The 14,794-nt window shown below is 42.7% G+C and overlaps 1 protein-coding gene across 1 annotated transcript in view; it reads right to left on the reverse strand.

Moving 5' to 3' along the window:
* The window catches only part of HEPHL1 (hephaestin like 1), an 88,223-nt gene that overhangs the window by 14,723 nt on the left and 58,706 nt on the right, over positions 1-14,794 (reverse strand). Inside the window, exons 11-13 of the mRNA XM_059929401.1 lie at positions 11,169-11,381; positions 7,999-8,212; positions 2,616-2,755 (exon numbers count right to left, since the gene is read on the reverse strand). Of these exons, the coding sequence (XP_059785384.1) occupies positions 2,616-2,755; positions 7,999-8,212; positions 11,169-11,381 (567 nt within the window). The remainder of the gene's footprint in view (positions 1-2,615; positions 2,756-7,998; positions 8,213-11,168; positions 11,382-14,794) is intronic.

Raw genomic sequence — 14,794 nt, forward strand, 5'->3', positions numbered from 1 at the left:
TATAATTCCATGCATACTAATGATGTAGGATATGGTGACTTTCAGTTGTAATCCCCCTGTGTGTAACCTTTGGTAAACCTAAAACTGCTCATTATCTGGTTAATGGATATAATAGTGAGGATACAATGAAATGATGCGTATAAAAGGGATTTCTAAGATCACAAAATTAAAACATATGTATTGATGTATGGTCAATACAGTGATTTCACTAATGCATGTCCAAATGTCCAATGCTGTTTCTCAGTATTTGGATACCTTCACGAGATGTGTTCTTCAGCAACTCACGTGTACACATTTCTGTTACAAGCAACCAGCCTGCGTGCCAGTGGAAATCGGCCCACACATCTCTGGAGAGGCCTGCACCCACGTTATTGTGGGACGACCCTCACCCATGACAGGTGCCTCTTGGTGCCCAGAACGTGCCACAAACACAGTTTTCTCAGCCACACCGACAGAGTATCGTACACAAAGGGGTCTTCACAAGGCATTGCTTGAGAGAGGTGGAAACAGACTTCCATCTTGGAAGCACATCAGACCCAATCCCAGTGGTTCTCAATATGTATTTGCATTCTACATTCATAGGGAGATACACCCACGGTTGAGAGTCAGACCACACCCATCCATTCTTCACTGGTTCAAACCATGGTTTTAATTGCTCTTTTGAGAAATGTAGTTGGCTGTCCGTATGAGTGGATGCAGAGTCCACGGATACGGAGGGCCAACAGTACTACGCCATTTAATATAAGAGACTTGAGCATTTTGGTACCCATAGAGGTCTTGGAACAAATCCCCTGTGGATACCAAGGGATAACTGTACTGATGAAAGGCCTAAATAAATCTAAAATTTGTTGGACTATTATTATCTTCAGAAGAAATACTTAGTATGAATCAGAAAGTGTCTGAAAAGCACTCTTTTAATGATAAAGCTAGAAAAGAAAAATCTAGGCATGTTTTTAAACAGTAGTTTGGGGTAGAGTTACAGATGGGGCATGTGCATACTTATATTAAAATCACTATTTGTGTATACATTACCACATAAATTGCACATGCCTTGCTGTATTGGTGAGAGGGAGCAGATGCTTTCTGATTTACCGCCTGGTGGGTCACAGGGAACAGTAATGACCAGAGGTGGGCCTGTCCTGTGCCCTTTGCAGCTTCAGGAGTGCAGACCTCTCCCCGAGCTGCAGAAAATGAATAGATGGGCCTCCCGCTCCACTGGCTGAAGTGCTGCTGGGCTGGCCTCTGATGAAGTCACTGGTTTGTGTCATTTTACTGAGCAAACCAAACCGGGGCTCTTTGGGGGGGGGGGCGGCCCAGCCCCCTCTGCAAGATCAGCACCCTTTCTTCAGAGATCTGTCCACACACAGGGCTCAAAAGAAGGAATGTTCCCATGGGAGATTACTCATTTGGTATGACGAACAAGCTTGGGAGCTGACGTTAATCGATGGTGAAGATGGATGGGCTGTTTAGTAATTTATGAATCTAGTAATCTCGTGGTGCCTTATTTTAATAATAAGAAACACATTACAGCCTTACTATTTATATAAGTTGCCTTGTACTTTTAAAAATGGAGAGGGATTTCTAAAAGTCATCTAGATTAGCCCTCTGCTTTAAGATTTCATCTTCATAATGGAGTCAGGTTTGGTGATGTTCAGGTGAAGAAAAGTGGGGAAGGTTAGCAGGAAGGGCTTATCTGATCTCCAGGTCAGGCAGCCCGGGGCATCAGACAGGCAGAGTAGGTTCTGAGAAGGCCAGGAGTTAGGGCCCCTGGAACTGAATCTAGGCCATTCACCCAAGCACCCCTCTTTTTTTTTTTTTTTAAAGATGGGATTTTTAAATTAATTAATTTATTTTAATTAATTAATTAATTTATTTATTTATGGCTGTGTTGGGTCTTCGTTTCTGTGCGAGGGCTTTCTCTAGTTGTGGCAAGCGGGGGCCACTCTTCATCGCGGTGCACGGGCCTCTCACTATCGCGGCCTCTCCCGTTGCGGAGCACAGGCTCCAGACGCGCAGGCTCAGTAGTTGTGGCTCACGGGCCTAGTCGCTCCGCGGCACGTGGGATCTTCCCAGACCAGGGCTCGAACCCGTGTCCCCTGCATTGGCAGGCAGATTCTCGACCACTGCGCCACCAGGGAAGCCCCCAAGCACCCCTCTTAAGTAAGGGGTTCCTCTTTTGTCAGAATGATTTTCATGGTGTGTTGGTAAGGCACCGTGCATGGATGATTGAGAACCTTGGTGAAGTTATGCAAACACTCTGCCTGCTGTTCTGAGGCATCAACTTGTTTCAGATGAAAATTTCCTGGCTCGGCAGAGGGGTGGCAAAGGAACTTCAGGGCAACAGGTACTGGTTAGACTGCCCTGATGATACGGATTCCTGTTTGCACGTCATCTGGCAGTCTTCTTATGGCTACTGTTTATATGAGCTGAGCACATAGCACACTCCCTGATAGTGGGAGAGCAGGAAGTTGTCATACTTGGATGAATGCAGTCAGGCTACTCTGTTCCTTCCACCCCTTCTTGGGAAGAAGTCTAATCAGACGTGTGTGTGTGTGTGTGTGTGTGTGTGTGTGTGTGTGTGTGCTGGCAGTGCACGGCTGCGATCTGTGCCATACCCAGGAGTGCCAAGTGCTCCTCTCCTGGCGGTTGGGCTTTGATCTCCACAAATTCTCCATTGGTGTATTCCCTGTAAACCACTTTCTTGTACTGAGAGCCAATCCAGTTTTCAGTGTGGTTCATAAATATATCTCCATGTCTGCAAATCAGAAGCAACAGGAATTAAAGTTGTTAGAGGGTAGGAAAATCCTTGAGTGCTTCTGCATGATTTGGGGGTGCACTGGAGCAGTACTTCCCAAATCTGGCAGCAATCAGGATCTCCGTGGGGAGCTGGTTTTTTGCACCAGGCTCTCGGGGAGTGGGACCAGGATTCTGCATTTGAAAGCATCTCTGGGTGCTCAGATGTGGGCAGTCCGGCACTGGCCTATTGTCCACTCTTGGGAACCATTGCTCTAAAGCCCTACTGGGCGCTCAATCCCTGACCAGCCTTAGTTAGAGACTCATAAGAGCCCTTTGAGGTTGCACTTCTCTTCTTGGAACTAACTAACCTCACACACATGCTCACCCATGCACATACACACACATTCTACCACCCTGCATTCCTCCAGATTTTATAGGTATCATTCTGTACCTTGTTATGCTTTTCCACTTTAAAGAGCTCAAGAAAGTCTGTGGGTTGTGTATTGTGCATATACATACAAATATATACATATATTTCGGCCACGTTGCACGGCTTGCAGGATCTTAGTTCCCTGATCAGGGATTGAACCTGGACCCCAACCGTGAGAGTGCCGAGTCCTAATCACTGGACCATCAGGGAATTCCCTAAATATAGATACAGTTGATTCTTGTTATACACAGTAGTTACGTTCTAGAGAGTCACCCCAAACACTGAATTAACAAATACTGAACCAGTGTTCCTAGGGGAAACACAGGGTTAGGTTCCTTTGAACCTCGGGTCACAATATTTTCATCAACAGATCAATATATAACCTTGTTTGACGTGTGTTTCTGTTTAAAGACATCTTATGCAATATATATTGCTGATCCATAAATACTGAACTCATGGCCAATAGTACTATGACTCATGCCTGAATGAAGCTTATCAGGCACCTGTATTTCCTCCATAAGGGCACATTACAGCCTTCCCGTGCTTAGGGACCCTAGACAGCACTTCAGCCCCAAGCTGGGGGAGCCATTTTAAACAGCTAAATCACCAACAAAAAGCACAAAGAAGAAAAAAAAATGGCTCTAAATAGATGACCAAAAGGACACTTGTTTCCATAGGAGAGCTGAAACAAGAAGGCAGAAGGATGCATTGTTGGTTTGACCTCTGCTGGGAATGTGAACATCAAGTGACATACATTTTTTACTGCTTTATTCATATCTGCAAATGACCACAAAAGCACCACGAGAATTGACTTGGGGGTTACAGACAAATTTCAGCAAGTAGGCAAATTCACAAACATGGAATCTGCAAATAATGAGGATCAACTATATATTTTATCTAGCACCAAGCTAGATCATCACAGAAGATAGAAACAAATCTATTGACTTTATCTCCAAATATAGTGGGTCTCATATCCTTCCATTTCCCTACTGTTAAACTGCCGACACTCTAATCTAAGCCACCTACCTAATCTAATCACTTACCTGTATTAACTGGAATTGTTCCTAACCATGTTCTCTGCCCCCAGTGCTTCTTTCCTCTCTCTATTCTCTACTCCAGGGGTCCCCAACCCCTGGGCCACAGACCGGTACGGTACGGTCCGTGACCTGTTAGGAACTGGGCCACAGAGCAGGAGGTGAGTGGCAGGCGAGCAAGCGAAGCTTCATCTGCCGCTCCGCATCGCTCCCCATCACTCCCCATCGCTCCCCATCGCTTGCGCTACTGCCTGAACCATCCACCCCCCTTCCCCCTTCCGTGGAAAAATTGTCTTCCACGAAACTGGTCCTTGGTGCCGAAAAGGTTGGGGAACATGCCAAATTTGAGCATGTTGGTCGGTCCTTGTGGAAAAGCTTTTTAAGGCTTCCCACTGGCAGACCCCTCAATTTAGCTCTCATACCCTTTCCCTATCTGCCTCTGCCAACCTCCCAAACCTGGTTTCCTATCATTGCCCCCCCACATGCTCTATGCTCACGCCATTCTAAATGTTCACTCTCTTGAGCTCCACATGTCCTCCACACCTCCAGGCCTTCACTTGCTGCTTTCCTGTGCTGAGAGCACACTTCCCACCTCTTCAACTGACCCTCTCTTCGTGTTCCAGCTCAAAGACTACTTCTTCCCAGAAGCTTTCCCTGATCACCTACCCTCTCCCCACCTTTCCCCCAAGATGGGGCTTCCCTTCCCACAGTGACTGCATGACTCAGTGTGCTTGTTCTAGTGTCTGCCCCATGGGCCATGAATTCTGTATGAAAAGGACCTTGTGTGCCCTTCTCAGCACTTTGCACAATGCCTAGCACACAGTAGGTGTTTAGCAAATGCATGTATATCTTCTACCCACCACTGTGTGCTTTCCAAGAGAAGAGAATTTTTCTTCTACTTTTATTTTTCCAGGAGTCCTAGTAACGTGTGGTGGCGACAAGCACAGACCCTCGAGCCACCTCTGCTGTTTTCCAGCTTCCCTCCTCTGCAAAATGATGTGATGATAATTCATCTACCTCCCAGGACTGGTGTGAGGATCATCGAAGTTAAGACCTGTAAAGCTGTGTCTGTGTCAGACACCTATTAAGAAACACATAAGCGCTTGCTCTATCATCTCACTAGGATGTCACATGATAATGCTGGGCGAAAGCTGATGGAATGGGTCAAGTGTGTGGCGAGGGTCATATCAGATAAGGTTTGTAAAAGGCCTAGTAAAATGCCTCGCTCATGGGGGGTGCTCAAGGTGGAGAGTCTTTTATATATATATATATCTTTATTGGACTATAATTGCTTTACAATGTTTTGTTAGTTTCTGTTGTACAACAAAGTGAATCAGCTATAAGTATACATATATCCCCATATCCCCTCCCTCTTGAGCCTCCCTCCCACCCTCCCTATCCCACCCCTCTAGGTGGTCACAAAGCACTGAGCTGGTCTCCCTGTGCTATGCAGCTGCTTCCCACTAGCTATCTATTTTACATTTGGTAGTGTATATCTGTCAATGCCACTCTCTCACTTCGTCCCAGCTTCCCCTTCCCCCCCATGTCCTTAAGTCCGTTTTCTACATCCACGTCTTTATTCCTGCCCTGTCACTGGGTACATCAGTACTGTTATTGTAGATTCCATATATGTGCATTAGCATACGGTATTTGTTTTCCTCTTTCTGATTTACTTCACTCTGTATGACAGACTCTAGGTAGATGGTGAGTCTTGTCTGGAATCCCAGGTTAGTTAAATGACATGCATATCAGTCCACAAGCTCAGGAGTGCTAGGTATAACTTTATTTCTCTATAGCAACCTACTCTCTATTTTCAAATTCCTTCTCACTGCACAGATCCTGGCATTGTGCCAATGGTCCCGTTTGTTGCCTTTCTGGGATCCTGAGGTCTCCCCAGCATGTTCTTAGGAAGCCTCAGGGAAAGACTTCCAGGTTCCAAGTTGAGGCAGAGGGTCTGTGCTGACCAGTATAATAAATGTCTCAGGGAAAACACATACTGAGGGGTAGTTTGAAAACCAGAGGTGTCCTATGATATGGCCTTGGGTCAAAAGTCAGAGGCATAGCAACTGGAGTGCAGAGGGGCATTCGTTCCTGGGCTCTGATCTACACGGGTGCCACAGATTGCCACTAGGATGACTTGGCATTTCAATTCTGTACTGCATTTTTATCTACAGATCTGTTGTATTTTTAATAGGTGAAAATGCTCTCATCCCACTTTGTTTTTATTTACTTATGGGCACAATCCAGATTGGCAGGGGCAGGGTGCAGGCACACTCAGCACCCTCTATCTCTCTCTCTATGCAGCTTGGGAGACAATCTCAGAAGACCAAAGCTGGCTCTTCCTGCCAGCCCAGAGGGATGGGGCTGAGAACAGAAATTACACTGAGTTTCAAGACAATAAATTTCTTACACACTCGTGGGCTAAGATTGTACACGTGACAAAATTATTATACGATGATTTCTTCAGTGATGGCAGCCTGTTAATTTAATAATCATTTTAGAAAAAGCCAAATTAATACTCATTTCATTTTCTGCTGCAGTATCAGTCTTTAACTTGTATTGGCAGCACTGGTTTAGCAGGAGGGGTGTCTGGTTTAGCAAACTGGGTTGGTGAATCATTGAATGAATTTTAAATCGTCCTGTCCTTGAGGCAAATCTTTTAAAAATGGAGAGTCATTGTGTTTCTTCATTTGTCCATAAGGTGGCACCATTACATCCTTTGCATTAGCCTGAACCCTCAAAACAGGCCAAGTAAGAAAAGAAACGAAACAGGTTAATATTCGGAACAGCTGGGTGTGGGAGAGTTGGTGGGGGGCATAACCACAGAGGATTAATTAGTATGAGGGCTGGGGAGGGGAGAGCAAGGGAAGTGAGATAATAAATATCAAAGAGGAACAAGGGTGTGAAAGTCAGCTTGTGTTGAGAACAGGATTTGTCCTTCAAAAGGTCTATGTTCGACTCCAACTCTGCCAGTGACTAGTTGGACCACTTAACTGGGCCGAGTCTCCTCGTCCGTATATGGGACGGTGATACCCAAGCAGAGGGTGTTAACTTTGGGGGAAAGGTTTGCAGTTCTGTGCCTGAGATGCTCCTATTCCTTTCCTCCTTGGCTCTAACCGGCGGCCCTGGTGGGCTTAGGGCAGTAGGGACCAGTGGTCATCAGCCTGCAGGGGGCTTGAGCCCCGCTCATTCATTGGTGCTTAGCCTTGGCCGACAGCGCTGCCCAGGAGGGTCAATCTGGCGGACTTTCTGGGTACCAGGCCATCCAAAGACCTGCTTTTCCTGTCCCAACTCGGGGATCTCTGCCAATGCCTCCTACGTGCTCCCTGGTTGTCCCCTACGGTCAGCGCTCGGCCAACGGCTCAGCCTCCATCCCTTTCCCCCACTGTCCTCAATCTACAGCTGCCCATCCCCTCACCCCAGATCTACACACCATCTCTGCCTCTCTCTGCATCCTTTTGTCCTCCCAGGATCACTGTGAGATGGGCCTCTTTGCCTAAACCCTTTCAGTCCAGGCGCTCACTCAAAGCCACATTCGCTGGTCCGACAGCCACCCTTGGAACCAGCCAGCGGATGTGGACCGAGCCCGCCGCGGGAGTGTCCTTAAAATGACTTCAGACCCCTTCCCGGGACAGAGAGGAGAGCTTCCCTAAGCTTTCGTGCCCCTGAGTAAAATCTCTTGTCTGCCAGAACTGGGCAGACAAAACCAGGGCATTTTTAGTTTCCACGTTTGACAAACGTCCACGGAGCATGTGCGAGCCCACCCGAGAGACTCCGCGGCGGCTTCGCCTGTGGTACCTTTCCCATCCTCTGTCCGAGTGCTGCTTTTCGAACTCCCAGTTTTTGTTAGGGGCATAATCCCATTCTACCTCTTCAGCGGCGATGTAAAAGGTTCTTATCATCCCGTACGGCTGCTCAGAAGGGTCCTTGTTGCCGCAGCTGCTGACCTCATACATTTGATTCATGCCTCTCGTGAAGTGGTACAGGGTGGAGCAAAGCACCGTGAAGTTGCCTGGAAGAGAAATAGCTTGGCGTTGTGTGCGATGCTCGAGAGTTTGATTTTGGTTTGCTAGCAAACCTGTGTAATTTATTTCAAAATAGCTAACCGATAAGGTGGATTTTTAAAATATCATCTTTATATAGTATTTAAAAATCAGACCCCAAGGGGAATAAATTACTTTGAATATATTTACTTATGGGGAAAAAATACCATCTGAAATTCATTTGTCACGGACAAATAAAACTTGCAAAGTTGTTGCCAACAGATGATTTCTCTGGGTCTTCCCTATTGTACACACCTATTAGAAGATGGTCACTCCTAGAAAATCACTGATAGGTGATGATTATCTTTGCCCCGCCCAGTTTAAAAGGAGCTCATTACCCGTAAGATGAATATTCTAGACAAAGTTCAAATTAGGTCACGTTTCTGAAGTCATGTCTCTTGCCCTAAAGGCGTTCATAAGCTATAAAGTGCAATACACAAGTAAGGTATTACTATTAAAGCCAAATGTATTTCTTCATTAAGCCCTTGAGCAGAGGATGGTCTTGTTCTAATGGTAAGTCTACATTATGCCAGATGAAAAGAAAAAAGAAAAACCAACAATCATGTCTGACTGAGAACAATATAATTTTTAAGCTGAATTTTCTAGATACCTTGGCATCAGGTATACATATCTTAACTGAATTCACCATAAAATCATATAAAACCAAATTATTGGAATGTATCAACTTTCAGTGAAATTATTGGATCAATAAATCTTCCCTTCCTCTAGTAGACTCTGTTCTCAGAGGTGAGTGAGAGTGCGGGTCTCGTTAACTACCTACAAAGCACAGGGATAGCTTCTATCATGCTACACATGTCTAAATACTGCCAAGTTACCCCTTCAGGATGAGCCCAAACCATTGGTTCATGGGGTACCCTAGCACCCCGTGGTGACCGTCATGAGGAAGGGTCTCTATAAAACCAGAGAGAAGACACCTCGGAAGACAAACGTGGCGAGAGCTTCCTCTGCCTATGTGGGTCTCCAGGCAGCTCATTATTTATGTGTTCATCATTCCTTCAACAGATGAGGAATTATCTTCTCTAAGAACAAAGAGGAGCTTAAGGCCTTGATTGTGGTGATGTCTTCACAGATGCATACTTCTTTCCAAACTCATCAATTTACATATAGTAAATATACAGCTTTTTGTGTATCAGTCATACATCAATAAAGTGGTTTAAAAAAAAAAAAGATTCAAAGAGAAAACGTTTGACTTGCAACTGACAGGCTCCTCTACCCATGTTTTGGGCACTCCTTTTGGCTTAGAGATATGGGACAGGAATTGGTGAAATAACTAAGCTTTTCAGCAATAACTGATTTATACTCACCACCAAGTATAAACTGGAAAACATCATCATGTAGCTCTTTAGAAGCCTGTAGGGCATATGAGTAAGTAGCCAAAACCCTAAAATTATTCCAGCCATCTCTAGTTTTGAATGCCTCTTTCTATGGATTAAACCTATTTGGCTGTTTTCCTCCTCTTCCCTCTTTGGTCTTGAAGAGTGCATTAAAAAAAGATTATTGGTCCCAAGTCATCCCTTGGGATGATTCATAATTGATCAATTATATTAATATAGAAATGTTGAATACTAGAAGTTTACAAGGCAAGGGTTATGGAGCTCCTACTCTGAGACAGTTCTTAGGCAAAAGTTTTGAAGCCCAAACCTCAAGTTCTTAACCAGTGACACGGAGAGGCATCTAAACTGCAGTTCTAGTGTGGAGTAAAGAAGTAAATACCCATTCATAAAGGAGACAGAGCTGGCAAGAACACATCTTGGGTAGAATATTGGTTTCTTTTTAAGACTTATGAAAAAGTTGGGTTGGAGAAACCTTTTGAACACCCGTAGCACTTGCTATTCTTATTTTTCATGAGACAGCATATGCTGCCATATGTAGCTCTATATCTTTTATTAAAATGCCCCCGTTATCTAATTAGCTTGGGAATCTCTAACAGAAGGGACAGGTACTGGTATTTCAATGGGCTCTCCATGAACTTAAGACCCAATGCAGCCTGCTTTCTGGGTGCCCGAGAGAATGAAAATAAGGAAGTCCCTATTTGGGACTCATCAAGAGACCACCATCAGTCTCTAAAGAAGGCAGACAAGTTCATGTCTATAACCTGGAAGCAACCACTGGGCTGCTCATGCCTTGTTGATGTTTCAGAGCAGTAACTAAAATGATGTTTGTGCTTAAAGAGAACAACAACAACAGCAAAAAATCCTCTTTCTTGGGGCTGAATTGTTCATGGATGTAAATCAAGAGCATTCTCCTAGGGTTTGTGAGGCAAGGTCATTTGGAGTACTCCCACTTCTGCTTTGTGGATGTTATCTTAGATGCTTTTCCTTTGTCCTTTACACTATATATTTGAAATAAAATAGTCAGGATTCTCTGATTCTAATCAGGACTATTATTATTATTATTATTATTATTATTATTATTATTATTATTCTAATCAGGACTCTTTCTGTACACCCGGAAGTGCCCTAATTCAAACAATTTCTTCTGGGGGAGGACCCTTAGAGTATATGCCTGGGACAGGAATAAAGACGCAGACGTAGAGAATGGACTTGAGGACACGGGGAGGGGGAAGGGTAAGCTGGGGTGAAGTGAGAGAGTGGTATGGACTTATATATACACTACCAAATGTAAAATAGATAGCTAGTGGGAAGCAGCCGAATAGCACAGGGAGATCAGCTCGGTGCTTTGTGACCACCTAGAGGGGTGGGATAGGGAGGGTGGGAGGGAGACACAAGAGGGAGGGGATATGGGGATATATGTATATGCATAGCTGATTCACTTTGTTATAAAGCAGAAACTAACACACCATTGTAAAGCAATTATACTCCAATAAAGATGTTAAAAAAAAAAAAAAGAGTATATGCCTGAAGATAGGAATTTGATCACCTGAGCTGGCCCTGCCAAGTTTACCTGCATGGTCCGGCTGCATGAATGCTGTTGTGGAGACATGGGGAAACAGGGCCAGGGAGTCGCGGTGAGTCCCTCGTAGGTGGATGGTGTTCCCTTGAAAATAAACTCCATGCATGTCAGTGTCGCTGCCCATTCCAATCATATGCCAGGAAACTCTATCCTTTTTGCACATGGTTAGTCCTTGCTGGTTGCCATACATATAGCCATTAATAGCTAAATGGAAGAAAAAAGATAGCAGAGCCCACTATAATTTTGTAGATGTACTGAAAACACGTCATCTTAGTGAAAGATTATCAGTGTGTGGGGGGGCAGTGGTGTTCAAGTTCAAACTATTTACGGAAGATCCTTATTATCAGAGAATAAATAGTCCTGGGGAAAAGTCACGTGGTGAATCAAATTTAAATGGAGACTGAAATTAACAATGAATAATGAAAATACACTAAACTGTGAATCTGTTCTATTTAATAATGTATACACAGAGCATTAATTCTAAGAATCAATAAGAAATAAACCAGGTTGTTTTCTGGAGTAATTTTTTCTGACAAAATTGTTTGATAGTATAATATGATATCCTTCATTTCACATTTTAGGTTTGCAGATTATAAAGAGTATCATCCTTGCAAAAATATTTACAGACTTCGTTAATTTTCTCGAAGTCTTTTTTAAAGGTCTTGATATAAAAATCATTTTCTTTTGAGGTTCTTATCCTATCATCTCCTTGTTAAGTGTCTTTTCCTCAGTTATTCATTTAATTTTGTCAGATCCTCATTTGCAAATGGCTTTGCATTTGATTCTAGAAGTTATCACACATCTCTTCACTGATTTCATGGATCTTGCATTATTTGAAAAAACTGCAGTTGATTGACATTATATTTGCCTGTCTAGTCAGTGGAGAGGGATTTTGGGGTGGGGGGGAAGGGACACTAAGTTATAAGAGGTTGGCCCTTGAGTAAATAATTTTGCCTTACGATAACTTTGATTTCCATTCCCCAATAAAATAACTGACAGAACTTTGAATAATGATCACTTAGATATGAAAACACTTTGTATCTCCAGAAATGCAAATTCTTTTTCTCTTTTACATCAACCTCAATCCATCAATAGTGGTTACCTGGAGCAGTGCCTTGAGAAGAATTGAGAAACCACATTCCCGCTCTGGGGGATGAATGCCGTGATTGAATAGCACTGAAGGGTGAGTGCACCTAATTATGTCTCAAGCTTGATGGCCCTTAGAGAGATATTCCCACTCCCACTCCTTCTAATGCCCATTCATCATGCACATGAATGATCTGTTACAATCTCATTGTCAAATAAAATTACTTTTTGTTTCTTTATCTGCAGAATGAGTGGTGCTAGGTAATTTTACTCAAATATCTGGAATTATTAGTAGAAATTCCAAGAAGCCCTGGGGCTGCTGAGAAGAATATCACATTTTCTGAAACAAATCTTTGATAATGCTCTTGCAAATAAACTAAGTCTTGTCTGTTGAATGTTAAAGAGATATCATTGTAAATTGTGATGCTAATGATTTAGTCCTTGGCTGGCTGGTAGAGAATCCTCTGTTGCCTTGGAACTCTAGTTTAAAGCCTCTCTTTCCCTGGAATTCCCTCCCTGGTGGTCCACTCGTTAGGACTCGGCGCTCTCACTGCCAAGGGCCCGAGGGCCCGGGTCAGGGAACTAAGATCCCACAAGCCAAACAACGTACCCCCCAACCCCCCAAAAAAGGCTCTCTTTCTGGAACATTCATTCATTCATTCAGACATTCAACAAACAGCGTTGAATATAGACTATATAATACGAGCAATGTAAAGCATTGTATGCTATATAAGGCATTTTCTCTTTGGTATTGTTGCCAACTTTCTTTCTCCCACCCATGCAAGCAAGACTGGAGACAAAATTTAATTTATAATTAATGTGAAATTTAAACTAAAACACATAATTTTCCTTGAATTTTGCTTGAAAAATGACATATTCTACATGTTCAAAATATACAAATGTATTTCAAATTGCCAAACCAGGATGGGACTGGATTTGACATGGTCCATTAGATTGTTTTCTGTTTTCTATATACAGGCTTCTCATGATAAATTGCTTTTGCAACCTAGCTTCTCCACTAAGGAATTGCTATGTTTCCTAATTTATAGTTGAGTTTACCTTTTCTGTTGGCTACTAGAGAGGTAGGAACCACATTTTGTATTCAGTTATAACAAAATTTTTCGTAGAAGATGATATTGAAGGTGCACTATTCCATGCTTTCCATTGGTCCAAGAGGGGACTCTGTTGGAACAGAACATCCAGGACCACAGGAGTCTGAGCTGGTGCTGTGCATCACTTGGAACCTTGAACTTTTTTTGGACTTCCTTGGGATAGAGGGAAAGGGCTATTTCATTATTTTCCCATAATGTTTCCCATACTTTTCCCCATAATATTTAATAAACATTTGTTTATTGTTTCCCAATAATCAGATGTTATGCTTGGTCCTAAGACAAGGCCTGTTATCTCGCCATGCTTGCTTTACGCACTGAAAAAAAATTTTATTGAAGTATATTTGATTTACAATATTATACTAGTTTTAGGTGTACAACATAGTGATTCAGTATTTTTATACGTTATACTACATTTAAAGTTGTTACAAAATAATGACAATATTTCCCTGTGTTGTACAATATATCCTTATAGCTTATTTATTTTATTCATAGTAGTTATTTTCTCTTAATCCCATAGCCCTATCTTGCCCCTTCACCCTTCCCTCTCCCCACTGGTAACCTCTAGTTTATTCTCTATGTCTGAGTCTGTTTCTTTTTTGTTATGTACATTCATTTGTTTTACTTTTTAGATTCCACATATAAGTGAAACATACAATATTTGTATTCTCTGTCTGACTTATTTCACTAAGCATAATACTCTCTAGGACCATCCACATCGTTGCAAATGGCAGAATTTCATTCCTTTCTATGGCTGAGTTTTATTTCCATATATATATATATATATATATATATATATATATATATATATATATATATATATATATATATATATATATATATATATATATATACCATGTCTTTATCCAATTCATCTCTTCATGGACACTTAGGTCGCTTCCATATCTTGGCAACTGTAAATAATGTTGCTATGAACATTGGAGTGCATGTATCTTTTCTTTTCTTTCTTTCTTTTTTTTCTTTTTTTTTGGCTATGCCACACAGCATGCAGGATCTTAGTTACCCTTCCAGGGATTGAAGCTGGGCCGCCTGCATTGGAAGTGTGGAGTCTTAACCACTGGACCACCAGGGAAGTCCTGCATGTATCTTTTCGAATTAGTGGTTTGGGGTTTTCTTTTTGTTTGGATATATATATACCCAGGAGTGGAATTACTGGGTCATATGGTAGTTCTATTTTTAGTTTTTTGAGACACTTCCATACTGTTTTCCACAGTGGCTGTACCAATTTACATTCCCACCAACTGTGTAGGAGGGTTCCCTTTTCTCCACATCCTCGCCAACATTTGCTATTTGTGTTCTTTTTGATAATAGCTGTTCTGACAGGTGTGAGGTGATATCTCATTGTGGTTTTGATTTGCATTTCTCAGATGACTAGCAACGTTGAGCATCTTTTCATGTGCC

Source organism: Balaenoptera ricei, chromosome 8 (genome assembly GCF_028023285.1).
Source record: "Balaenoptera ricei isolate mBalRic1 chromosome 8, mBalRic1.hap2, whole genome shotgun sequence".
Taxonomy (NCBI): domain Eukaryota; kingdom Metazoa; phylum Chordata; class Mammalia; order Artiodactyla; family Balaenopteridae; genus Balaenoptera; species Balaenoptera ricei.